Here is a 26,331-nt window from a genome sequence, read left to right as displayed (position 1 = left end):
AAAGTGGGAGGGAATCGAGGAAGAACACCTCCATGAACATATACTTTATAGTACAATTTCAAACACGCAATGTAATTTCTTTGGAAAATTCAAATGCCAGGATCATCAATTACAGTCAAATTAATTGAGTACTCCTGCTGCCAAATGAGTAAATCACTCAAAATGTATTAGTGCTACATCTACAACAGCTAAAGGCACAGACCATGAGTCGTATTTCCAGTTAAATACCTGGCACATTAAAAGCAGCGTGGCAAATTTCAACTGGAAAAGTGAAACTGGATGTGCTACCACAATAACGATCTGTTGCACTGTTAAATATAGTTCATGATTTTTTTCTGTTAGAAATAAAACATATGTACGTGGAATACATTCAGCAATGATTCACTTACCTGGTGACACCAATATAATGGGCATTGGTTTCCTCCTCCATTCCCATAGCAGCATTTCTCAGATACGCCTGCAAAGAATCTATGAGCATTTGCAAAGAAACCCCATCAGTTGTCTGATCAATAATGTTATCCAGTTCATTAAGCATGTTCTGCAAAGTATTTTCTCCTTTCATCATACATCTCAGGGCTTCTGGAAAGATAATCTGTCTGAAGTTGGTATTTAGTTCCTGTTGAAAATCATATCCAATGTTAACAAAACAGTGAGCTATTTTCATCAAGTTATCAGAATAAATGAAAAATTTCACTTTGTGACACTAACCTGCAAAGAAGTGTACACTCCATTAGCCAAATAAACAGCTTCTGACGCTTCCACTGGGTTTGGGATGTCAAGATCCTGTGGAACCAGTTGGCATTGCTCGAGAAGTTGCACAAGACAAGTAACATTACCACTCATACTACAAAGCTCCTCCAAAAACCAAGCTCCATCTCTGGAAGTCAGATCAACCAGCTGTTCCCCAGCACTTGAAGCAGCTCCTTCCATCATAAGGTTCCGCCTACAACACAATAGAAAGTTATAGATGTATATGCTAGCCATCAAATTATTTACAACAAAATCAAACCTCTCGTTTCAATCTAAATTCCTACGTACCGCGTATAAGCTACAGCGAAAAGAGCCACAATTTTGTTTTCAAAACATCAGGCTTTCAAACCAACCTGTTCACTATTTTTGGCTGAAACCATTTTGCTCCTTAGAAAGTAGTGTTTAATAAAATAAGAATTCGACAAATTTGGACAAAGACCATTACAATAACATGGAAATTTTTAATCAAAAATTTATGTCGGACCAATTGTCAAGATAAGCTATTATTTCTTTTTTTAATAAATTTAGATTACCCAATTAATTTTTTTCCAATTAAGGGGCAATTTAGCGTGTTCAATCCACCTACCCTGCACATCTTTGCGTTGTGGGGGCAAAACCCACACAAACACGGGGAGAATGTGCAAACTCCACACGGACAGTGACCCAGGGCCGGGATCGAACCTGGGACCTCGGCGCCGTGAGACTGCAGTGCTAACTACTGCGTCACCGTGCTGCCCATAAACTATTATTTCTGCAGGGTCGTCACTTGCTGCAGCTAATATCTAAGGTACGACAGGCAGACTATACCTTGTTAATGTACAAAGGGCTGAGATGATGACACTTGCAAGGCTTAAGGAGCCCTCATCGCCATTTTCATGGAGGAAAACTTTTATGCAGCGTTCAATTTCCTTCAACTGCTCTTCGCAAACAGGGAGAGTTACAGATTCTTGCTTCAGGCGCTCAACCTGTCTGATTAAGCGACTGTTAACATCTGCTGCAGAATGCTGAAGTGTCATCTCCGTGGCAGTAATGAACTGACAAACCGACTGGGGCTGCTGAGGAGCATATTGTATTTCATACCTAGAAAATAAGCATGTTAATATTGCATATATTAAACATATTTCTACAGTTAACGTTATAACTTATACTGGTTTACTGCTTCATTGCCCACAATGACCGTGCACGAGATTCACTTCTCAAGTCAAATTTTATTTCATCTAGAAGAGATTTGTAATGGAGTCAATCTTTCCCATCAGGTGCCAACAAGTATAATTATGCTTCTTGCACCAATATGCTAGAGAACATTTTTACCTGGAATTCTGGACCACAAAGTTTATCTTTTAAATGGCAACAAACCTATTCGTATGCACATGGAATAGTAAAAGAGGTTTACACAAGAACATAAGAACTAGGAGCAGGAGTAGGCCATCTGGCCCCTCGAGCCTGCTCCGCCATTCAATTAGATCATGGCTGATCTTTTGTGGACTCAGCTGCACTTTCCGGCCCGAAAACCATAACCCTTAATCCCTTTATTCTTCAAAAAACTATCTATCTTTACCTTAAAAACATGTAATGAAGGAGCCTCAACTGCTTCACTGGGCAAGGAATTCCATAGATTCACAACCCTTTGGGTGAAGAAGTTCCTCCTAAACTCAGTCCTAAATCGACTTCCCCTTATTTTGAGGCTATGTCCCCTAGTTCTGCTTTCACCCGCCAGTGGAAACAACCTGCCCGCATCTATCCTATCTAGTCCCTTCATAATTTTATATGTTTCTATAAGATCCCCCCTCATCCTTCTAAATTCCAATGAGTACAGTCCCTGTCTACTCAACCTCTCCTCGTAATCCAACCCCTTCAGCTCTGCGATTAACCTAGTGAATCTCCTCTGCACACCCTCCAGCGCCAGTACGTCCTTTCTCAGGTAAGGAGACCAAAACTGAACACAATACTATAGGTGTGGCCTCACTAACACCTTATACAATTGCAGCATAACCTCCCTAGTCTTAAACTCCATCCCTCCAGCAACGAAGGACAAAATTCCATTTGCCTTCTTAATCACCTGTTGCACCTGTAAACCAACTTTGTGCGACTCATGCACTAGCACACCCAGGTCTCTCTGCACAGCAGCATGCTTTAATATTTTATCATTTGAATAATCCATTTTTGCTGTTATTCCTACCAAAATGGATAACCTCACGTTTGTCAACATTGTATTCCATCTGCCAGACCCTAGCCCATTCACTTAACCTATTCAAATCTCTCTGCAGACTTCCAGTATCCTCTGCACTTTTCGCTTTACCACTCATCTTAGCGTCGCCTGCAAACTTGGGACACATTGCCCTTGGTCCCCAACTCCAAATCATCTATGTAAATTGTGAACAATTGTGGGCCCAACACTGATTCCTGAGGGACACCACTAGCTATTGATTGCCAACCAGAGAAACACCCATTAATCCCCACTCTTTGCTTTCTATTAATTAACCAATCCTCTATCCATGCTACTACTTTACCCTTAATGCCATGCATCTTTATCTTATGCAGCAACCTTTTGTGTGGCATCTTGTCAAAGGCTTTCTGGAAATCCAGATATACCACATCCATTGGCTCCCCATTATCTACCGCTCTGGTAATGTCCTCAAAAAATTCCACTAAATTAGTTATGCATGACCTGCCCTTTATGAACCCATGCTGCGTCTGCCCAATGGGACAATTTCCATCCAGATGCCTCACTATTTGTTCCTTGATGATAGATTCAAGCATCTTCCCTACTACCAAAATTAAGCTCACTGGCCTATAATTATCCGCTTTCCGCCTACCTCCTTTTTAAAACAATGGTATCACATTTTCTAATTTACAATCCGCCGGGACCATCCCAGAGTCTAGTGAATTTTGGTAAATTATCACTAGTGCATTTGCAATTTCGCTAGCCATCTCTTTTAGCACTCTGGGATGCATTCCATCAGGGCCAAGAGACTTGTCTACCTTTAGCCCCATTAGCTTGCCCATCACTACCTCCTTAGTGATAACAATCATCTCAAGGTCCTCACCTGTCATAGCCTCATTTTGTTCAGTCATTGGCATATTATTTGGGTCTTCAACTGTGAAGACCGACCCAAAAAACCTGTTCAGTTCCTCAGCCATTTCCTCATCTCCCATTATTAAATCTCCCTTCTCATCCTCTCTAAAGGACTAATATTTACCGTAGCCACTCTTTTTTGTTTTATATATTTGTAGAAACTTTTACTATCTGTTTTTATATTCTGAGCAAGTTTACTCTCATAATCTACTCTTCTTTATAGCTTTTTTAGTAGCTTTCTGTTGCCCCCTAAAGATTTCCCAGTCCTCTAGTCTCCCACCAATCTTTGCCACTTTGTATGCTTTTTCCTTCAATTTGATACTCTCCCTTATTTCCTTAGATAGCCACGGTTGATTTTCCCTCTTTCTACCGTCCTTCCTTTTTGTTGGTATAAACCTTTGCTGAGCACTGTGAAAAATCGCTTGGAAGGTTCTCCACTGTTCCTCAACTGTTCCACCATAAAGCCTTTGCTCCCAGTCTACCTCTTCTCTCATCCCATTGTAATCTCCTTTGTTTAAGCACAAAACACTAGTGTTTGATTTCACCTTCTCACCCTCCATCTGTATTTTAAATTCCACCATATTGTGATCGCTCCTTCCGAGAGGATCCCTAACTCAGATCATTAATCAATCCTGTCTTATTACACAGGACCAGATCTAGGACCGCTTGCTCCCTCGTAGGTTCCTATTTACTATCTTATAGGTGAGCCATATATCCAAGTTTGGTGATGACCCAAAGATTGTGGCCTAGTAAGAGTTGTAGACAGAAACATAAAATTATAAAGAGAGATTGATAGATTAAGTGAACGGGCAGCAGAGCGGCAGATGTACTTCAAGGCAGCTGTGTGTGAGGTCATCCATTTTGGAGCAAAGGAGAATAGATCCAAATATTATTTAGCTGATGAATATCTAGGAACAGCAAAGGTTCTAAGAAATTCAGGAGTCTACATATAAATCACAGGGGTCAGGCACAACATTTGTGTTTAAAAAGCTAGTGGAATGTTAGCCTTTATGTACAGGTAGTTAGAAAACAAAGGATGCTTTTCTCAGATATATAAAGCTAAAGTAGTGTATATGGTTCTGAGCAACCTACTTTAGAAAGGATATAGTGACCATCGAAGAATGCAGTGCAGATTCACCAGAATGTTATCAGGCTTTTAAGGGTTAACTATAGAGGGGGGGGGGGGGGGGGGGGGGGGGGGGGTTGAGAGAGAGAGAGGGGGGGAGAAAGAGAGCGAGAGAGAGAGAGGGAAAATTGGTGGGAAAGTCTCGGAGCAGGGAACAAAGTTAGAATCAGGCCGTTCAGGGAGGGTGGTGAAGAAACACTGCTTCACAGAAATGGGTGGTAGAAGCAAGGAATTATCTCCCTCAAATATCAACTCAATTAATAATTTAAAATCAGAGACCAATAGATGTTTTACTAGTCGAGGGCATAGGAGGTGGATGGAGGTCAGGTAGAGATCAGCCATGATCACATTGAACAGTGGGACAGGTTGGAGGGACTGAGCAGACTGCTCCTATTCCTTTGTAAGAAAGATCTGGACAAAAAAAAAAAATGTTATGAGAGGAAACTGAAGAACATCAAATGTTTACAAGTTTCATGACCTCCCTCCTGCCTTTGGGCAGACATGCAGGGTTAGTTTGCCAGGTACTGATAGCCCTCCAGCACTTTCAAGTGGCCATTTCTCCTGCGGCTACAAACTTGAGTTCCAGTCTTTCTAAGCATAGGATTTTACAATCATATGTCTTCTGTCTTCACCCTAGCACTGGTAGTCTAAAGGAGTGGGTACATTGCTGATTTTTCCATTAACTCAGAGGCCAATATTAAGATTCCACAAGTCCACCGAGGTCACCTAATCCTAATTCTACCCTATCCATGCTGACTTCCCCAATAGTTCAATTTACCAGCGAGCTCAATTCAATTTCCATTTACCGTGTGACCACAATTCACGCTGTACTCACTTTCTGTACAGTTCTTGACAGTGTTCCACTGTCATGTCGCAAATCAGTTCTTCCATCCACGTTTTCCACTGTTCCATCCTATGTTTCTGGAAAACAGCCTTTGGGTACTGCAGAGCCACAGCAGCATAACTGTGCAGCTGCTCCAGGCAGCCACGCAGAATGGTGCGGCGTTGCTGAAGCAGTGCGCCAACCTCTCCTTCTAACTGTTCACACTGACTGATCAGGTGTGCCTGGCCTGCATTCTGCAGGAATGTTGTAGCCGGCACGTAGCTTGGAGCCCCTGTATTAGAACAAGGGAAGAAAATGTTCAAAGAAGAAACACATTAATTTTAGTATTTAGTAATTAGATGCCAAGGAAGACATTTGCAAAAGGACGTTGTTCAGATTTTTACATTTTAAACAGTTAGGAAAATAAATTTCCAATCAGCACCAGTCCAGCTTTAATTTCAGTTCACAACATGTAATACTGAACATAAGAAATATTGAGCTCAAAGGTCTGTTCGTAATTCAATTTCCCAGACAGCATGTGGTAAACGGATGCTGAAGTGCTTATGAAGTGTCCTCAATTTACCCACATACATAGATACATAGAAGATGGGAGCAGGAGGAGGCCTATTGGCCCTTCGAGCCTGCTCTGCCATTCATCACGATCATGGCTGATCATCCAACTCAATAGCCTAATGCTGCTTTCTCCCCATAGCCTTTGATCCCATTCTCCCCAAGTGCTATATCCAGCCGCCTCTTGAATATATTCAAAGTTTTAGCATCAACTACTTCCCGTGGTAATGAATTCCACAGGCTCACCACTCTTTGGATGAAGAAATGTCTCCTTATCTCTGTCCGAAATGGTTTACCCAGAATCCTCAGACTGTGACCCCTGGTTCTGGACATACCCACCATCGGGAACATCTTCCCTCCTTCCACCCTATCTAGTCCTTGTTAGAATTTTATAGGTCTCTATGAGATCCCCCTTCATTCTTCTGAACTCCGGCAAGAACAATCCCAACCTAATCAATCTCTCTTCATACAACAGTCCCGCCATCCCTGGCAAGTCTGGTAAACCTTCGCTGCACTCCCGCGAGAGCAAGAACATCCTTCCTCAGAGAAAGAGACCAAAACTGCACTCAATACACCGTGTGGCCTCACCAAGCCCCTGTACAATTGCAGCAACACATCCCTGCTTCTATACTTGAAACCTCTTGCAATGAAGGCCAACATACCATTAGCCTTCTTTACTGCCTGCTGCACCTGCATGCTTACCTTCAGCGAATGGTGCACACGGACACCCAGGTCCCGCTGCACACTCCCCTCTCCCAATTTACAACCATTCAGGTAGTAATCTGCCTTCCTGTTTTTGTTATCAAAATGAATAACCTCACACTTATCCAAATTATACTGCATCTGCCATTGGTTTGCCCACTCGCCCAACCTGTCCGGATCTTGCTGTAGGATCCCTGCATCCTCGTCACAATTCACCCTCCCATGCAACATGTCGACGATTGGGTGGGGGGAATATCCCATATTACTGTTGGCAGACACATAGAAATAGCAATTCTGTCATCCATGCCAAACTTGCCACAAACTGGTTGATGACAATTCCCAATAAGCCCATCTCTTAATGATGTGGAGATGCCGGCGTTGGACTGGAGTGGACACACTAAGAAGCCTTCCCAGGTTAAAGTTCAACAGGTTTGTTTCGAATCACTAGCTTTCAGAGCGCAGCTCCTTCCTCAGGTGAGTGAAGAGATGGGTTCCACAATCACATATATAGACAAAGTCAAAGTATCATCTTGCATCATTGACTTTGTCTATATATGTGGTTGTGGAACCCACCTCTTCACTCACCTGAGGAAGGAGCTGCGCTCCGAAAGCTAGTGATTCAAAACAAACCTGTTGGACTTAGTGCTGTAAGACTTCTTACTGTGCCCATCTCTTAAAGGAATGAAGAAATGAAAATTGCTTATTGTCACAAATAGGCTTCAAATGAAGTTACTGTGAAAAGCCCCTCGTCGCCACATTCTGGCACCTGTTCGGGGAGGCTGGTACAGAAATTGAACCCGCGCTGCTGGCCTAGTTCTGCTTTACAAGCCAGCTGTTTAGCCCACTGTGCTAAACCAGCCCCTACTCTTAATGGAAATAGAAGGTGCATTAACGCAGCAAACAGACTTAATCTTGGGCATCATATTCCATAACACAAAACCCTGGTCCACACTCCCTGACAAGAGGGTCTACATTTGAAAAGTGTCATTTCTGCAAAGCCATTGTTGAGGTTTGTCGGTAAACGGCCATTACCTAGGTCCAGTGGGGTACTGATATCCTGAAGCAGACTTGCAAGCTGCGTAGCCTCTAGACTTGAGAAGGCAGTCTGATATTGTGCAATCCACTGTTCAAAGTCATTCAACTTCACTTGAATAGCATCCTGTACAGCCAGCTGCTGAGTCTGGAGCTGAGTATGTTCTGAAAATCTAAATGCAAGACAAACAGCTGCAGTATGGATAGCATTAGAAACCATTCAACTCTGTATGTTATTTCAGTATTTCTGCTCGTAAGACAAGAATACATCCAACTGAATGTGGCCCTAACTACTAACAGGAATACGCTGGGCCGTTACAAAAAATTAATTATTTTTCCTTGAAATTATGTTTCCTCATTTTATTCTTTGCATCCTTCCCAATGCACAAGGAATAGAAATAAAGAGAGTTTGTTTTTACAAATTTGTTCATGGGATCCACTCGTCAATGTAAAGGCCAGTATTTATTACCCACCCCCAATAGCCCTCGAGGTGTCCCATCGCATTGACTGTAACCTGTGGTTTGCCAGGTTATTTCGGAGGGTGTTAAGAGTTAACCACATTGCTGTGGGTCTGAGAATGTATACAGGTTAAACGGGGCAAGGCATCAGATTTCCTCCCCTAAAGGACGTTAGTGAACCAGGCGTTTTTTCTCACAATAATGCAGCAGTTTTATAGTCACCATTACGGAGGCATGTTTTCTTTACTCCAAATTTATTAAGTAACATCCCAGCTGCTGTGTTGGGATTTGTACTCTCGTCTCCTGATCATTAATCCAGGCCTCTGGATTCCAGACTGGAAATGTTAGCTCCGTTCTTGCCCCGCAGATGCCGTCAAACCTGCTGAGACTGCCCAGCATTTTCTGCTCATGTCTCAGGATTATCAGTCCTTTAACGTAACTAATACGCTACAGAATCCTGATAGGGGAACAAGATCCCCTGATGCACAATGTGCCTTTAAAACGGACAGGGCCAAGTGGAGCTCAGCCAGACAGCCTTTATGGTAGAATAGCTAACAAATCACTAGGAGCACAGCATCTGAAGTGGACCCATGGAATGGCACCCAATCATAAGGCAGCACTGTCAGAAGGGGGGAAAATAAGTATGAGACAAAGAAAAACATACTTAATTTAAAAAAAAAGTGTTGAGTTGAAGGACCCGTACTGGAGGATTAATCATGAATTTATTTTTGATCTTCTCTCCCCCCTGTATTTGCTTAAAACCGGGTTACATCTTGAACTTTCAGTTCTTTTTTTTCTTCTTTTTTATTATAAATTTAGAGTACCCAATTATTTTATCCAATTAGGGGCAATTTAGCATGGCCAATCCACCTAGCCCGCACATCTTTTGGGTTGTGGGGGTGAAACCCACACAGACAGTGACCCAGGGCCGGGATTCGAATCCGGGTCCTCAGCGCCGTAGGCAGCAATGCTAACCACTTTGCCACCGTGCTGCCCCGAACTTTCAGTTCTGATGAAAGGTCATTTAGCTGAAACATTAACTCTTTCTCGCTCCACAGTTGTTGCCTGATCAGGAGGATGTCAAAATTATTCATTGGAATATGAAGGGACTTACTCCATCTGTATGCAAAATTCAGAATGACTTGAAATCAAGTGCATCATAGTCTACTCAGTTCTTCATGACATCAAAACAATTTCCAGCAAAGAGAACTTTCAACAAATTTTCTAATCAGTGAAAAGCTAGTTTTGAAGTTTAACATTAGCTGCTATAAGTAACTCAGCAATATTACTGAAAAACATGTAAATTCCACCTATATATGGAAATTAAGCTCAGCTTTTATATCCTTTTTGCGGCTGTAAAACTAGACTCAAAAAAATAAAATTCCCTCACTGACAGAATTGGCAAGATGATTAAATTTAAAATAAAATAATTTTCACATTTTCATGCTGAAAAAGGCATACCTTTGTTCCAATGTGTGAGCTGGGTGGTCAGATATGTCAGCAGCTCCTTCCAGAAATTCTATTTCCTCCAACAATTTACCCTGCAGCTTCTCCACCTTTGTCAACTGCTCCTGGAGATTCAGATAATCCTCCAGACTTGTATCAAGTTTAGGAATAACTGCCAGCATGTCATCCCTGTTCTTAAACCAGGTCACCTTTGCACGAGGGAAAGAAGTAAAAATTCAAACTGTTACAGAAACAAGACAAGAGTTCACAGCGTTAAGAGGTCGGAACAAATAGTTATCCCCTTTTGAATTTAGCTCTAGCTTATTTAAAACCAATGCCTTTGTACTAAAATCTTCAGTTTCAAAGAAGTTTAGTATCTGCTCAAAGTTTAGACGGAGAACAAATAAAGCAAATCCGCAGCCCCTTCCTAAACCTTTAACTGCCCAAGCAATAGACAATTTTCCTTAATGAACTATTATGCTTTCGGATATGGAGACGTGCTGGGATTAGCGGAGTATTGACACCCCAGGAAAAGGCTGGGTGCTGATTTGCTTTCAGTTTCTTTCATTTCTTTACAGCAGCAAATAATTGTCACAGTATCTTATATTTAAATAACTCAATCCCAGTTTACAATAATTAAAAATAAATAAATTTAAGAGGACCCAATTCTTCTTTTGCCCCCAATTTATCATGGCCAATCCACCTACCATGCATATCTTTGGGTTGTGGGGGTGAGACCCACGCAGTCACGGAGAGAATGTGCAAACTCCACACGGACAGTGACCCAGAGCCGGGAGCGAATCCGGGTCCTCAGTGCAGTGCTAACCACTGTGCCACATGCCGTCCTCAGTTTATGATAATTGTGTTTGTTATGAAGTTTAATTTTCCTGGCCTCCAACTACTCCAGAATCAGGAAGGTCTGGAACGGCCAAAGTTTTCTGCTTCTGCCCTGACTACATGGTGTTTATTTTATATCCTGCCTCAGTCTTGCTCCTGATGAATAAATCTGAGCCACAAGCCTCTTGGATTACACTGGGCATTCCTGAGAGGAATAGGAATTACCCAAGTGCAAAGGTCAGGATAACTGGCCCTATACATACAAACATGAGTGGGCCACTCAGCTCCTCGAATCTGGCTGAGCTGACTACATCACCACCCCCACATGCCCACCTACTCCCAACAATCTTTCACCCCCTTGCTCATCAAGAATGTCATGACCTCTGCCTTGAAGATATTCAACACCATGTGAGGAAGAGTTTCAGAGATCCACGATCCTCAGAAAAATATCATCTCACCTGTCTTAAAAAGGTGACACCTCATTTTTAAACAGCAATCCCCAGTTCTAGATTCTCCCACTAGAGGAAACATCCATTTCAAATCCACCCTGTCAAGACCCCTCATGTTTCGATCAAGTCGCCTCTCTTCTAAACTCCAGCGAATAAAAACCTAACCTGCCCAACCTTTCCTCCAAGACCACATGCCCATTCCAGGTATTAGTCTACATATCCCCATCTTTCTAAGGGCATGCATGTACCAAATGAGCAGAATCTCAAACATGCCTGGAAGTTGGGAATGGGCTATGTACATGTATACATTTATCAGTGTAGCCCCTTCTCACTCCTCTGCATCTACATCGCCAAAGCCTCAGAAATCAATGCGCATCATGAACAGGGCAATGCCGCAGGAGGTCCCTGCCTTTTTTCTTTTTATCCTCCAGGAGAATGGAGGTATCCCGAGAACAAAGACTTGGTTTGAACTGTATATCTCAACCACTTTCTCAAAATAAGTTTAAATAAAGCATTTTAATTAAAGTTACAAATTCAAATGCCCATATTAAGTTGGCTTTCCTAGCTTTGAACTCAAAGTAAAGATTTGTTATATTTGAGGATTATATGGTATTCTCACTGCTGGATACCTTAATTTCAGCGACCCTTGACGAGAAGAGACTGCGGGTAATATCTCGTTCCATCTCCCTCTTGCTCTGTTTGCTCTCCGCTTGCTGGCCTCCTCCACCATACACAGCACCAGCAAATCCAATTTCACCACCTGCAGTCCAGTCCACCAATGGATCATACACAAAAGCTTCCAGCAAAGTCAAGAGGGTCTCACGACCACGTCGCATTATTTGGATGACCTAATGGGGAACAACAAAGAGCAGTTGGATGGAGGAAATTGAAGGACAGTGTCTGCAAGTATCTTACTTTATGATGTGATCCATTTCTCAACATGTATGCAGCATACTGACTTTCAGGTAACTCACCTGTTCACAAGAAAGTCTGAACAATCCTTCAACTCCAGTTACACCAAGTGCCGTTTCAATATTTTGAGTCATTCTGAATGGAACCTTCTCAGGAACTCTTAGGCTCTTACCTAAAGATAGTTAAAGCAAACCGACATCACACCATTGTGCAAAAGGCAGGATAATATGACGCGAGAGAAACAAAATTCAGAATGAACAGAAGTACCTTTTTCAAAACAAACGTTGTAGTCAATGTGTACCACTTCTCCAGTTGTCATGTCTATAAGTACATTATCCAAGTGGCGGTCACCAAGTCCAATGATGTAGCCCACCATGGACATAACTGCAGTTGATCTTGCATATGACTGTGAACAAAATAACATTCCTTATCAAGACCTCAACGGAATGAGAAAAAAATTCAAGTAATCCACTTTCTTAGGATAACTTTAGAGAACATTAAACCAAGGGCCACCTGCCTATTTAAGCGAGTGGTTAGCGAGCCCATGACATTATTCAAACAGCAGGAAGATATCCAAGTATTTATTCCTCAGTCATCACCGCCAAAACACAATAAATCTAATAGCCGGGACTTTGCTGTGTGCAGATTGGCTGTCACAATTAATAATTCGTTGCCATCCCAAAACACGTTCCAGCCACAGGATGTGAAAGGTGCTATATTAATTTATGTTCCTCGAGACTTCCGGTTGCGTTGATGTGGAGCTAAGCCGCACGTTCGGAGGCTCGCGCTATTTTCGGGACTTTTGGGCTCTTTTGAGGGCCCGTAGTGGCGCTAGTTAGACTTTCCCCGGTGTGGGAACACTTCCACTGCGCTTATCTGCCGGTGGATGGACTGGACCAGGAGCGGGGCGGTCAAAAAATCGGCTTTGGAGCAAAAAAAAGTGCGAGGCAGGAAGAACAACATGGCGGCGGGCGGGGAACCGGCAGCGTGGCAGCAGTGGGTGCAGGAGCAGCAGGAGCTGGGGGCAGCATGGTAGCATGGTGGTTAGCATAAATGCTTCACAGCTCCAGGGTCCCAGGTTCGATTCCCGGCTGGGTCACTGTCTGTGTGGAGTCTGCACGTCCTCCCCCTGTGTGCTCCGGTTTCCTCCCACAGTCCAAAGATGTGCGGGTTAGGTGGATTGGCCGTGATAAATTGCCCGTAGTGTCCTAATAAAATAAAAATAAGGTTAATGGGGGGGGGGGGGTTGTTGGGTTACTGGTATAGGGTGGATACGTTGGCTTGAGTAGGGTGATCATTGCTCGGCACAACATCGAGGGCCGAAGGGCCTGTTCTGTGCTGTACTGTTCTATGTTCTATGAGCTGCTTCAGAGAGCTGAAAGCTGAGCTGCTGGAACTGCTTAAGGCCTCACTGGATAAGCTCATGGCGACTTAGACGGCTCAGGGTGCAGAGATCCGTGAGTTACGGCAAAAGGCCTCGGAGAACGAGGATGGAATCCTAGGCCTGGCAGTGAAGGTGGAGTCGCACGAGGCGCTCCACAAGAAATGGCTAGCGAGGATGGAGGAAATGGAGAACCGCTCCCGCAGGAAGAACTTGCAGATCCTGGGCCTCCCGGAGGGGCTGGAGGGATCGGACCTGGGGGCCTATGTAGTCTTGATGCTGAACTCTCTAATGGGAGCAGGGTCCTTCCAAGGGCCCTTGGAGCTGGAGGGGGCCCATCGAGTGTTGGTGAGAAAGCCCAGGCTGAACAAGCCGCCAAGGGCGGTGCTGGTCCGTTTTCACCGATTCGTTGACCGAGAATGCGTGCTGAGACGGGCTAAAAAGGAGAGGAGCAGCAGGTGGGAGAACGTAGAGATCCGGATTTATCAGGACTGGAACTTGGAGGTGGCGAAGAAAAGGGCTGGTTTTAACCGGTCGAAGGCAGTGCTGCACAAGAGAGGGGTGAGGTTTGGCCTGGTACAGCCGGCACGCCTCTGGGTCACTTATAAAGATCGGCAGTACTATTTTGACTCCCCGGAAGAGGCCTGGGCCTTCTTCCAGGCAGAGAAGCTGGACTCGAACTGAGATCTGAGAGGGGGGGGGGGGGGTGGGGGGGGTGTTGGAGACTGATGTACATTGTCCGGAGGCTCTGTTCTCCCTTGTACTTCTCTGTTGGTTTTGTCTTTTTTGGGGGCTTTTCTGTTATTTATTTTTGTTCCTTTCTCTCTGGTGGAAAGCTGGGGGGATGTTTTGTAAGCCCGTTGGGACGCGCGCCTTTTTCTTTCCCGCGTTTTGGGTCGAGGGGCGGAGTTTAAGTTGGAAGCGTGGGCTTTTTCCTGGACTGGAGTCGGAATGGGAGGGGTCTGTACTGGTCGGGGGGGGGGGGGAAATGGTGGTTGGGTTGCACCGGGGGGGGGGGGGGGTCGCTGGGGTGGCGGGAGCAGCCGGGGTCAGCAGGAGTCGGCTGACGTACGGAAGTACGATGAGAGGGGTAACACAGCTGGAGGGGGGGGGGGGGGGGGGGGGGGGGGTGTACCGGGTTGCTGCTGGAAGGGCCAAAGGGGAACAGATGGTGCTTGGGGGGGGGGGGTGGCATCTGCCACCGTGGGGAATGGGCCGTGTGGGTACTGCGGGCACGTGGTGGGCCGAGGGAGAGTTATGGCTGACCGGCGCAGAGGGGGGAGGGAAATAGCCCCCCCGATTCGGCAGGTCACATGGAATGTAAGGGGGCTGAATGGGCCGGTCAAGCAGGCCCGGGTGGTCGCACATTTGAAGGAGCAAGGGGTGGATGTGGCTATGCTCCAGGAAACGCACCTTAGAGTGGCGGATCAGGTAAGGCTGGGAAGGGGGTGGGTTGGGCAAGTGTTCCATTCGGGGTTAGATGCGAGGAACCTGGGGGGTGGCAACTTTGGTGGGAAAGAGTTTGTCGTTTGTGGTGTCGAGCGTGGTGGCGGATAGCTGGCAGATACGTAATGGTGAGCGGTAGACCCCAAGGGGAACGGGTTGTGCTGGTTAATGTGTATGCCCCAAATTGGGACAATGCAGGTTTCATGCGGCGTATTTACGGCGGGCCGGATTCCAGACCTGGAGATGGGGGGCTTGATAATGGGAGATTTCTATACAGTGCTGGACTCAGCACTGGATCGTTCTAGGTCCAGGACGGGTAAGAGGCCGGCGGCGGCCACAGTGCTGAGGGGGTTCATGGGCCAGATGGGAGGGGTGGACCGTTGGAGGTTTATGAGGCCGGGGGGTAGGGAGTTCTCGTTCTCCTCCCATGTACATAAGGCTTACTCCCGGATTGACATTTTTGTCTTCAGCAGGGCGTTGATTCCGAGGGTGGTAGGGGCGGAGTATTCGGCGATAGCCATATCAGACCACACTTGGCATTGGGTGGACCTGGGGCTGGGGGAGGGGGAGGGGAAGGATCAACGCCCGCTGTGGAGGTTAGAGGTGGTGCTGCTGTCGGACGAGGAGGTATTTGGGCGGGTCCGGAGGTGTATAGAGGAATATTTGGAAACTAATGACAATGGGGAGGTGCAGGTGGGGGTGGTCTGGGAGGCGTTGAAGGCGGTGGTTAGGGGGGAGCTGATTTCTATTAGGGCACACAGGGAGAGGGGGGAGAAAAAGGAGGGGGAGAGGTTGGTGGAAGAATTGGTAAGGGTAGACAGGAGGTACGCGGAGGCCCCAGAAGAAGGGCTTTTGAGGAAGCGTCGTAGTCTCCAAGTGGAGTTTGATATATTGACCACCCGGAAAGCGGAGGCGCAGTGGAGGAGGGCGCAAGGGGCGGTATATGAGTACTGGGAGAAGGCAAGTTGGATGCTGGCCCACCAGCTCCGGAAGCGCGAGGCGGCGAGGGAGATAGGGGGAGTTAGGGATGGAGGAGGGAGTCTGGTGCGGAGTGCAAGGGGCATTAACGGAGTGTTCAGGACCTTCTATAAGGAGTTATACCGGTCGGTGCACCCTGGGGAGGAGGGTGGGATGGACCGCTTTTTGGACAAGCTGGAGTTCCCGAGAGTAGGGGGAACTGATCAATGCGATGGGGAGTATGCAGTCAGGGAAGGCACCGGGGCCTGATGGGTTCCCAGTGGAATTTTACAAGAAGTTTTCAGACCTGTTGGGCCCGCTGTTAGTGAGGACCCTGAATGAGGCCGGGGGGGGGGGGGGGGGGGGGGGGGGGGGGGGGCTTGCCCCCGACAATGTCCAGGGCATTAATTTCATTGATTTTGAAGCGGGATAAGGATCCCCTCCAGTGTGGGTCTTACAGGCCGATCTCGTTCCTCAATGTGGACGCGAAGCTGCTGGCCAAGATACTGGCCAGGAGGGTGGAGGAGGTGAAGCCGCAGGTTATTCACGAGGATCAAACGGGTTTTGTGAAGGGGAGGCAGTGGAATGTCAATTTGCGGCGGCTTCTCAACGTCATAATGATGTCGGCGGTGGACGGAGAGGCAGAGATAGTGGCATCGATGGATGCGGGGAAAGCTTTTGACAGGGTGGAGTGGAGCGGCCTGTGGGAGGTATTGAGGAGGTTTGGATTTGGTGAGGGATTTATTAGGTGTGTGAGGCTGTTGTATAATGCTCCGGTGGCGAGCGTGGTGACGAATGGTCGAAGGACTTTCGGTTGTACCGGAGGACGAGGCAGTGGTGCCCCCCCGTCTCCCCTGCTGTTCACGTTGGCGATCGAACCCCTGGCCATGGCGCTGAGGGAATCGAGGAACTGGAGGGGGATTGTGCGGGGGGGGGATGCCAGAGGAGATGAGGATTCTCGGGGAGTTTGGAGACTTCTCTGGCTCTAAGCTCAATGTGGGGAAGAGCGAGCTGTTTGCGGTGCATATGGGGGACCAGGAGAAAGAGATAGGGGAGCTCCCGCTGAAGAGGGCAGAGAGGAGCTTCAGATACCTGGGAGTCCAGATAGCCAGGAGCTGGGGGGCCCTGCATAGGTTAAACTTCATGAGGCTGGTGGAGCAGATAGAGGAGGAGTTCAGGAGGTGGGATGTGTTACCACTCTCACTAGCAGGCAGGGTCCAGTCGGTTAAGATGACGGTGCTCCCGAGGTTTCTGTTCCTCTTCCAGTGTTTACCCATCATGATCCTGAAGGCTTTCTTTAGGAGGGTTAACAGGAGTATTACGGGGTTTGTGTGGGCGCGGAAGACCCCGAGGGTGAGGAGGGTATTCTTGGAGCGAGGCAGGGAAGTGGGTGGATTGGCGCTGCCCAACCTGTGTGGGTATTACTGGGCTGCGAACGTGGCAATGATTCGTAGGTGGGTGATGGAGGGGGAGGGAGCCGCATGGAAGAGGATGGAGGCGGCGTCCTGTGTTCTCCGACGCCCCCGCCGGGTCAGAGAATCTCTTTTTTGGGGGTGGGGGAGGCGGGCGGCGCAACTCCTGCCCCGTAGCCGGCTGCCGTAATCTCCTGGCAATTGTTCGGGCCCGATGGGCCGAGCTGCCGTCGGTTTCTGGCCAGTCCCGCCAGCGTGGATTAGACATGGTACCACACGGCAGGTAAGTCGGCTGGGGCGGTCCTCGGGGCCCACCGATCGGCCGGCGGGCCTGTGCCGTGGGCAATTCTTCCTTCCGCGCCGACCCCTGTAGGGCTCCGCCATGGCCAGCGCGGAGAACACACCCCCTGCGCATGCGCCAGAATACGCCAGCAGTTCCGCGCAGGCGCTGAATCACGCCAGCCCTTTGGCGCATGCACGGACTCACACACTCCCTTCAGCGCCAACCGCTCCGGCGTCCACCTAGCCCCCGGGAACTGCGGAGAATTCTGCTACTTCCGGTCGGCCCGACGCCGGAGTGGTTCGCGCCGTTTTTGACGCAGGTGCGGGCCATCGCGCCGATTGCTGAGAATCCCGCTGATTGTGTCTTTTGCGGCCAAGATCAAGCATCAGGTCAAGGCCAAGATGAGGTGCAATGCCCTTCCTTGTGGAGACCATAAATAGGATCCAATTTCAATCTGAGGGGTTTTGGAGGAAGCAATTAGATGGATTAAGGATTTGCCGTGTCCACTCTGCACATTGACTTTGTAACTTTAAGGATGGAATTTAATTATTTTAAAATCATTTTGTGGAATTTCAATAAGGGCTTCAAAATCACAAGATGGAAAATTTTTGATGGCATATCAACAACTGGTGACATTTATTACAACAATTCAGTCGAACAAAACTTTTTTTTTGGAGTATTAAGCCAGGGCGGCACGCTGGCACAGTGGTTAGCACTACTGCCTCACAGCATCAGGGACCCGGGTTCAATTCCGACCTTGGGTGACTGTGTGGAGTTTGCACTTTCTCCCCATGTCTGCGAGGGTTTCCGCCGGGTGCTCCGGTTTCCTCCCACAGTCCAAAGATGTGCAGGTTAGGTTGATTGGCCATGCTAAATTGTCCCTTAGTGTCCAAAGGTTAGGTGGGGTTACGGGGATTGGGCCTAGGTAGGGTGCTCTTTTGGAGGATCGGTGCAGACGCGATGGGCTGAAATGTCTAATTCTGCACTGCAGGGATTCCATGATTCTATTCTATGATTCTGTGTATCCGGCAACTCAACCTCATGCAAAATCAGATTCAAATCCTAACCCCACATCGAACCTCCTCGAACATGGAAACAAGAGGATTTTCAAATCATAGAATCATGATTTGGAATGAAACGATTCTGGTGGCCAATTCAAGAGGGCAATCATTTCTTTGTGCCCTTTACAGTACCCACACATCCTTGCCCAGACCTTTACAGTGTCTACAGGTTTATCCAGAAGCACTTCTGTAAAGTTGCAAACTAAACAGGCTGAAAGAGGGGAAACATTTCCTGTAGAAAGATCAGGTCAGGGTACTGGACGGAACCATTACATGTCCCAAATTTAAATCACCCAAATGGCCCAGTAAAAACACAGAATAAATTTACTTCATTAATTACATCAAATGATCACCAATTACAAATGCATGTTGGGTTGTCAACTGCCTATAGGTACAGGTTTTCTGGAAAATTGATCCATTATCCTCAAAATTAAAAAAAAAACAACTTTTGATTTCTCACATATGAAATATGGTTCAAATGCTAAACATGGCAAACATGCTGCATTCTAAATACATTTGCCCAAATGTTCTCATCATACAGGAATTACTTAAATATCGGTGAAGAGTTAATACTTCTCGTCTTTCACTCAGAACTTTGAACATTTTAGAAGACTTTTCCCGTACCTGTGTAACACTCCACCACTCATCTGGAGTAGTACACGAGCACCACAGCTCTTTTGCAAGAAGATTTGGTGGTGTGGACTCCATCAGCTCTTCTAAGACTGAACTCATTACACTCAGAGGCCAATCGCGCCGTGAGACATCAAGGGTAAGACCGACTAATTTTAAAGCTGGTCCAATTTTGCTGTAGTACAGCTCACTGGGTCGGGGCACCAGAGCAGGGTTTTGAGTGGCCTGGTACGAATCTTGGTTCTGAAAAAAGAAACAACGACTATGCAAAATTGAACATTTCAAAGTTTTACATTTATTTAAACTTTCAGAGAAAGCAAATGCAAAACTTTTGTGACACAAACTCAAGGAAGCTGGTTTCAAACCCCACTCTGCCCAGCAAGAAAGACTTTGGGTGGAGTTAAAATTCAACAATTCTATTTCCCGGTTTCAACCCATTGTCTTCTCAGCTATTTGAATACCTATTACCCTAAATCAAGTATTTGATAAGGCCCTTGCAAAAGCAAGGCCAAGTTCTCACTAAAAGGTCGATGGCATCAATGCCACAACGGAGAATTAATTGAAGATCGAGAGGGAGTTTGACCAGGAGTCAAGACTGGTCAACGTGAGTATTTAAGATCTGCCTCTCTCAAACTCCATTTGGGCTATAAGGATTAAGAGTGTTCACCCCAAGCCTTTCTTGATGTTCACAGGTCTCCATCCCAACTGGATCTCATTGGAACCCCTTTCCCTAATGTTCTGCAACGCCCTCCTTTCACTGACTGCCACGCACTGTTCCCTTGAGTCCCTGACTGCAGCCTCTTGGGAGAAAAGGTTTTACTCCTAAGGGCTGGCCAGGTAGTCAACCTTGTGGGTGTCAGGTAGGAGTCACCGCAGACGTCAGCATTTAACTCAATCTTTGAAGCCTCGAGAAATTCTTCCTAAAACAGGGGTTGACCGTAGATTGAGTATAAAAGCCAGTGTGGGCAATTGCCATTTTGAAATGTCACTGGCACCTGGCAAGAGTGGGCTTGCCTTACAAGCTCCTGAGCATTTTCACCACAGAGCCCGTATTCACCTTGCTGATCCCTTGTGCTTAGTTATAAAGGTACCAATAAACAAAACATGCAGGGTGAAAATTTGAGGCCAACAGCTCATGAATGTAATGTATCATGGCTGAAAAGGGTGGGAGGGAATCAACTTATACATCAAGTATATGCAAAAACATGATTTTAGGGGCCGATTAACTTAATACACTATTTAAATGATTCAACTTAATACACTATTTAAATGATTCAACTTAATACACTATTTAAATGATTCAACTTAATACACTATTTAAATGATTCAACTTAATACACTATTTAAATGATTCAACTTAATACACTATTTAAATGATTCAACTTAATACACTATTTAAATGATTCAACTTAATACACTATTTAAATTAGGCCCCTGCCATTGAGATTCTCAGCAGCTTCGCTTCTCCAGCCCGGTCGAAAACATAAATTAAGGTGGAAACACCAAAGAGGTATAGTCTACCTTTTGTGTTTGTAAGGCTGCTTCCCTTTGTTGCCAACGCTTGTAAAGTCCAAAAAGGGGAGTGGCTCCGTCCACCCACTGAATGAGTCCTGACCGTGTACCCAATGGTGTTACAGAATAATGCCTGGCATGAAAGCGTGGAGTCTCCTGGTGATTGATTTTTATAAACATGGTGTTCACAATTGACAAGAACTGCATTATCCGTTCATCTAGATGCAAGTCTTCCAGCCCTGTGAACAGACAGAAAAATAAATGATCTGGTCCATTATCAAACAAATTGGCACAGTGCACATTTCAAAGATAATTTCCAGAAGAAATGCTCAACGCTACTTAATTGAGGTTATGACTACACAAAATTTGAAATTAAATTTAAAAGTTAGAGGAATTAGAACCAATTTGAACTCGAAACTACTGTGCGAACTGAATTTGAAGACATTTTGCCCTACCTTTTACATATGTAAAGAAACTTCTCTCTTGACAGGACACAAGACAAGTGTAGACCCCTTGACCTGGTTTGCTTTTAAATCTATTAAAACCAGTTGCTGGGGAGTCGTGGCTCAGCTACCAGACTCATACAGTTATTACTCTTGATCCACATTTGAAAAATGTACCAAGGTGATTGTACTCTGCTCCAGTTCACTCGGGGGAGCACAATGATGGACGTCAGAAGAGCCCAATAAATGGAGAAAATCACCCCCTTTGGGACTGCTGATAGTGTTTCTGACCTGAGGTTAAGTGGAGCCTTCAGATAAATAAAGCTTTTCACAGCACTTTCCCCATTAGAATCAGAGCGTAGGTCAAGCAAAAGGTGTTATTTCATTTACGGGATGTGGGTGTCGCTGGTTAGGCCAGCATTTATTGCTCATCCCGAGTTGCCCTTCAGAAGGTGGTGGTGAACTGTCTTCTTGAATCGCTGCAGTCCTTATCCACTTAGGCAAACTGGAAAGGAGTCATACTTTGGCAACAATGGGGCAAAGTGTTTAAAATATTTTAAGCAGCAAGTGAAGATTTCCTGTTTTTTTCCTGGAATTCAATTGATGGGCTAGCTTAATTTGATAAATGAAGGATTTCTAATTTTAAGGGAGTAGTTGAGGAGAACAGCATAGATACACCAAATGAGAAGCTACATAAGCATATGACAGTATGGAATGGAACACTGTACTAACGCATATAGATGAGAGTAGGAGAATGCTTGAGTGGAGGGCTTTTCTGATTGGAAGGCTGTGACTAGTGGTGTTCTGCAGGGATCAGTGCTGGGACCTTTGCTGTTCGTAGTATATATAAATGATTTGGAGGAAAATGTAACTGGTCTGATTAGTAAGTTTGCAGCCGACACAGATAGCGATGCGGACTGTCAGAAGATACAGCAGGATTTAGTTTGTTTGGAGACTTGGGCGGAGAGATGGCAGATGGAGTTTAATCCGGACAAATGTGAGGTAATGCATTTTGGAAAGTCTAATGCAGGTAGGGAAAATACAGTCAATGGTAGAACCCTCAAGAGTATTGAAAGTCAGAGAGATCTAGGTGTACAGGTCCACAGGTCACTGAAAGGGGCAACACAGGTGGAGGAGGTAGTCAAGAAGGCATACGGCATGCTTCCCTTCATTGGCTGGGGCATTGAGTATAAGAATTGGCAAGTCATGTTGCAGCTGTATAGAACCTTAAGTTAGGCCACACTTGGAGTATAGTGTTCAATTCTGGTCACCACAGTACCAGAAGGACATGGAGGCTTTAGAGAGGGTGCAGAAGAGATTTACCAGGATGTTGCCTGATGTGGAGGGCATTAGCTATGAGGAGTGGTTGAATAAACTCGGTTTGTTCTCACTGGAACGACGGAGGATGAGGGGCAACCTGATAGAGGTCTACAAAATTATGAGGGGCATAGACAGAGTGGATAGTAAGAGGCTTTTTCCCAGGGTAGAGGGGTCAATTACTAGGGGGCATAGGTTTAAGGTGCGAGGGGCAAGGTTTAGAGTAGATGTATGAGGCAAGTTTTTTTACACAGAGGGTAGTGGGTGCCTGGAACTCGCTGCCGGAGGAGGTGGTGGAAGCAGGGACGATAGTGACGTTTAAGGGGCATCTTGACAAATACATGAATAGGATGGGAATGGAGGGATACGGAGCCCGGAAGTGTAGAAGATTGTAGTTTAGTCGGGCAGCATGGTCGGCACGGGCTTGGAGGGCTGAAGGGCCTGTTCCTGTGCTGTACTTTTCTTTTTTCTTTGGATAAACATGGATAATATAGTTTTGATATTTATTTACCATTGGACTCGATTCTTACTTCTAACCCATGTGAATGGAGATGTGTGTGTGTGTGTTTTTCTCCCCCCCCCCCCCCTTTTAAAAATAGTTAATAAACTTACTCGATTTTAACTCAAGCAAGTCTGGTTAAATTGTCTCCTTTTAAAATTAACTCTTGGATCTGGAAAATCTATCCAAGGGAAAGGGAACTTTGTTTGATTAAAACCTTCTTGCTACCAGCAGAGGGCAGGTTGAACAAAGACAAGCAGCCAGTCACCCCCTCACTCTTGTTTGTAACAATTTGGGGGTGTCCCAGTCAAACAGTGACAAATCAAAGGGTCTCACCCAGATCAACAACGTTTGGGGAACCTCACCTGGGGCTGGTTCTACCAGGCTGCACAGCTTATTTCTGTGCTGCATATCCTATGCGTGTCATTTTTCTGAAATTCTACACCACGCAAAGTAGCTCCTAAATTGGTCCTTTCTTAAACTAATTTAGATATAACTTCAAACAAGGAGACCCAAGTCTCATTAAACTCGATGCCACAATAAATCATTTCTATCCCTTGCATCCTACCGAGTGAGAATAATAACGGGGAACGGCAACTTTAAGAATCACATTACATTTAAATGCAGACATCTATTCTCATTTACCTTTAAACAGGTATGGGTAGTTTTTTTCCGTCAGACCCCAAGAACATCAGTTTCTTTGGTTTTGTTTTGGTAGGAAGGATGGTAATGGTACTGCCAACACTCTGAATTGTGACTGCATCCCTTGCCGAGATCTCACCAGGCAAGGCAATTTCTGTGTTGGACATTGCAGCCATTCGTGGACTGATTTCCTCCAGGTGCAACAAATAGCTGGTACGTTTCTGAGCTCTCTGTTGCAAGTTCAGCATTATCTGCAATGCATTAAAAATGGCAGATGTTAGAACCATAGAATTCCTACCGTGCAGAAGGAGGCCATTTGATCCATCAATTTTGCACAGAACCTCTGAAAGAGCACCCTACCTAGACCCAATCACCCCGCCCTATATCTGTAACCCCACCTAACCTGCACCGTTGGACATTAAGGAGCAATTTTAAAATGGCCAATCCACGTACCCTGCACATCTTTCGACTGTGGCAGGAAAACGGAGCACCCAGAGGAAACCCATAGAGACACGGAGAGCGTGTAAACTCCACACAGACAGTCACCCAAGGCCAGAATTGAACCTGGGTCCCTGGCACTGTGAAGCAGCAGTGTTAACCACTGTGCCCCATTTCTTATGTTTAATTTAGTGACTGCTATTGCAGAGTAAAAAAACCTTCTTCACCAGATACCAGTATTAAACACCCCTAGTACTGGTAGATGCAGAGTAAAGCTCTTCATACTCTAACAACGTGCTTCAAATCCAACCTAAAAGAGTACCTATTCCATCACCACTAAATGTGTCTGACACCAGCCATTCCGATGGACATTGAACACTGCCATTATGAATTTTGCATATTATGTATCCTTGCCTATTGGGTAGCAGCTCAAGTTATTTTACATGTTTCAAGAGTTTTTTATTTTTATGTCAAAAGTTAAAATAGAACAAAATGTTTGCTTTGTACCAAGTGACATCAACAGCTTACAATTGTATAAGGATATTTAACAGTGCAAGGATATTTAACAGTGCCCTTTTTAAGTACCTTGGCATGTTTTACCATCAGTAAAAACAGCAAGCCACAGAAGGAGATAGATAGATGGCTTAAAAAAATCGGAGAAAGCTACAGAAAATCTGGAAAATGGACAAAGATTTAAAATTGAGATCTTGTCGGATAAAGTGAGAATATAAAGTGCAACAACCATCGAGATCTCCCATCTACTGTGGCTAGGCCTCCTAACTAAACATTGTAAGCGTGTCCATTAACATCATATTCAGTTTCTTTCCAGAAGTAATACAAGGTTGAAACTATAATAAAAAATATGTAATCGGAGACAGTATAGTGAATTTCTAGAGAATTATGCCACAGCCTAACACAAAACGAAACTGAAATCCCAGCAGTGAACATATGCACAAATTCCCCTAACCTTAAAGTTGCTGTGATCGGTTTCACTTCAAGAAAAGGAAAAAAGAACTGATTGGAAAGGTAGCTTGCCAGCTGACATCTATCAGCAAAATTCAAAAAGCACATTCCATCCTATTGTGTACAATTTCCTAAGGTAGCTTCTACTGATTAGCAACTGTGAAAGACCCAGTCAATTATGCTCTACCATTAGCAAACCATTCTGCTATAAATCTTACCTGCTTAAATGGCAGCCAACTGTTGCTAGGATTAGCAGGATTTGATGGGGTCTTCAGTTTTTCTAAAGCATTATTAATTGGTTCTCCATAGGTGTCTTGGAACCATTTTTCATGAGGAGTTTCTGCTTGAGCTGAAGTAATGCTGCACACATGCTCCAGAGCAAATACCACAGGCTTCATCAAAGCTGTATGCTTTTCCCTCATAATGGCTATCTTCTCTTCCCTAACAGAAGAAGAAGTTAGGACTGAAATGTTTCATCACTGTAAACAAGGTCTTTTAATTGCAAAACACATCAACCAGTCACCCCAACATTTTGGTTATAATTTCACAAACGTTATAAATACCTCAGCGAAAGCTATAAGGTGACACAAAAGGATAGTCACAAGTAATGTATTAATCTACAGTAGTCTGATCTGTTTACCTGTATGTAAACAGAACTGCATATCCTGGTTAACACATTGAAAACAAATTGAAAAACCCATTAAATTTTTTTAAAAGCTGGTCCAATCTTTTTGCCGGAGAAGAGAAAACTACAAAGGGATTCAAGAGTTTTGAACCATATCGAGCTGCTTCCAAATTAACCATTACAACAGACAAAATTATGAAATCATTGATATCCCTCAAATATGATCTCCATCAAAAGTAAAAGATTAGGAGACAGGAATTATGCGCCACCTTAATTTCCGTCACACAGATCATTTCCATTAAAAATTCACACAGATGGAAATAACTTTTTGCAAACTGCCCTTAATGATGCACGAATACGTCGACATAGAATCCCTACTGTGCAGGAGGCCATTCTGCCCATCGGGTCTGCACCGCCCCTCTGAAAGAGCACCCTTCCGAGTCCTACTCCTCTGCCCTACACCTAAGCTCACCTAAGCTAAACATCTTTAGACACAAAAAGGCAATTTATCAAGGCCAATCCACCTAATCTGCACATCTTT

The 26,331-nt window shown here is 45.2% G+C and overlaps 1 protein-coding gene across 1 annotated transcript in view; it reads right to left on the bottom strand.

Annotated features, from left to right (window-relative positions):
- The window catches only part of smg1 (SMG1 nonsense mediated mRNA decay associated PI3K related kinase), a 232,495-nt gene that overhangs the window by 48,567 nt on the left and 157,597 nt on the right, over positions 1 to 26,331 (bottom strand). Inside the window, 14 exon segments of the mRNA XM_038820856.1 lie at positions 390 to 616; positions 709 to 943; positions 1,558 to 1,830; positions 5,788 to 6,067; positions 8,080 to 8,252; positions 9,999 to 10,192; positions 11,899 to 12,117; positions 12,244 to 12,353; positions 12,449 to 12,587; positions 19,346 to 19,594; positions 20,873 to 21,102; positions 23,768 to 23,792; positions 23,794 to 24,015; positions 25,384 to 25,606. Of these exon segments, the coding sequence (XP_038676784.1) occupies positions 390 to 616; positions 709 to 943; positions 1,558 to 1,830; positions 5,788 to 6,067; positions 8,080 to 8,252; positions 9,999 to 10,192; positions 11,899 to 12,117; positions 12,244 to 12,353; positions 12,449 to 12,587; positions 19,346 to 19,594; positions 20,873 to 21,102; positions 23,768 to 23,792; positions 23,794 to 24,015; positions 25,384 to 25,606 (2,799 nt within the window).

Source organism: Scyliorhinus canicula, chromosome 15 (genome assembly GCF_902713615.1).
Source record: "Scyliorhinus canicula chromosome 15, sScyCan1.1, whole genome shotgun sequence".
Lineage (NCBI taxonomy): Eukaryota > Metazoa > Chordata > Chondrichthyes > Carcharhiniformes > Scyliorhinidae > Scyliorhinus > Scyliorhinus canicula.
This window is presented reverse-complemented; position numbering and strand designations above follow the sequence as displayed.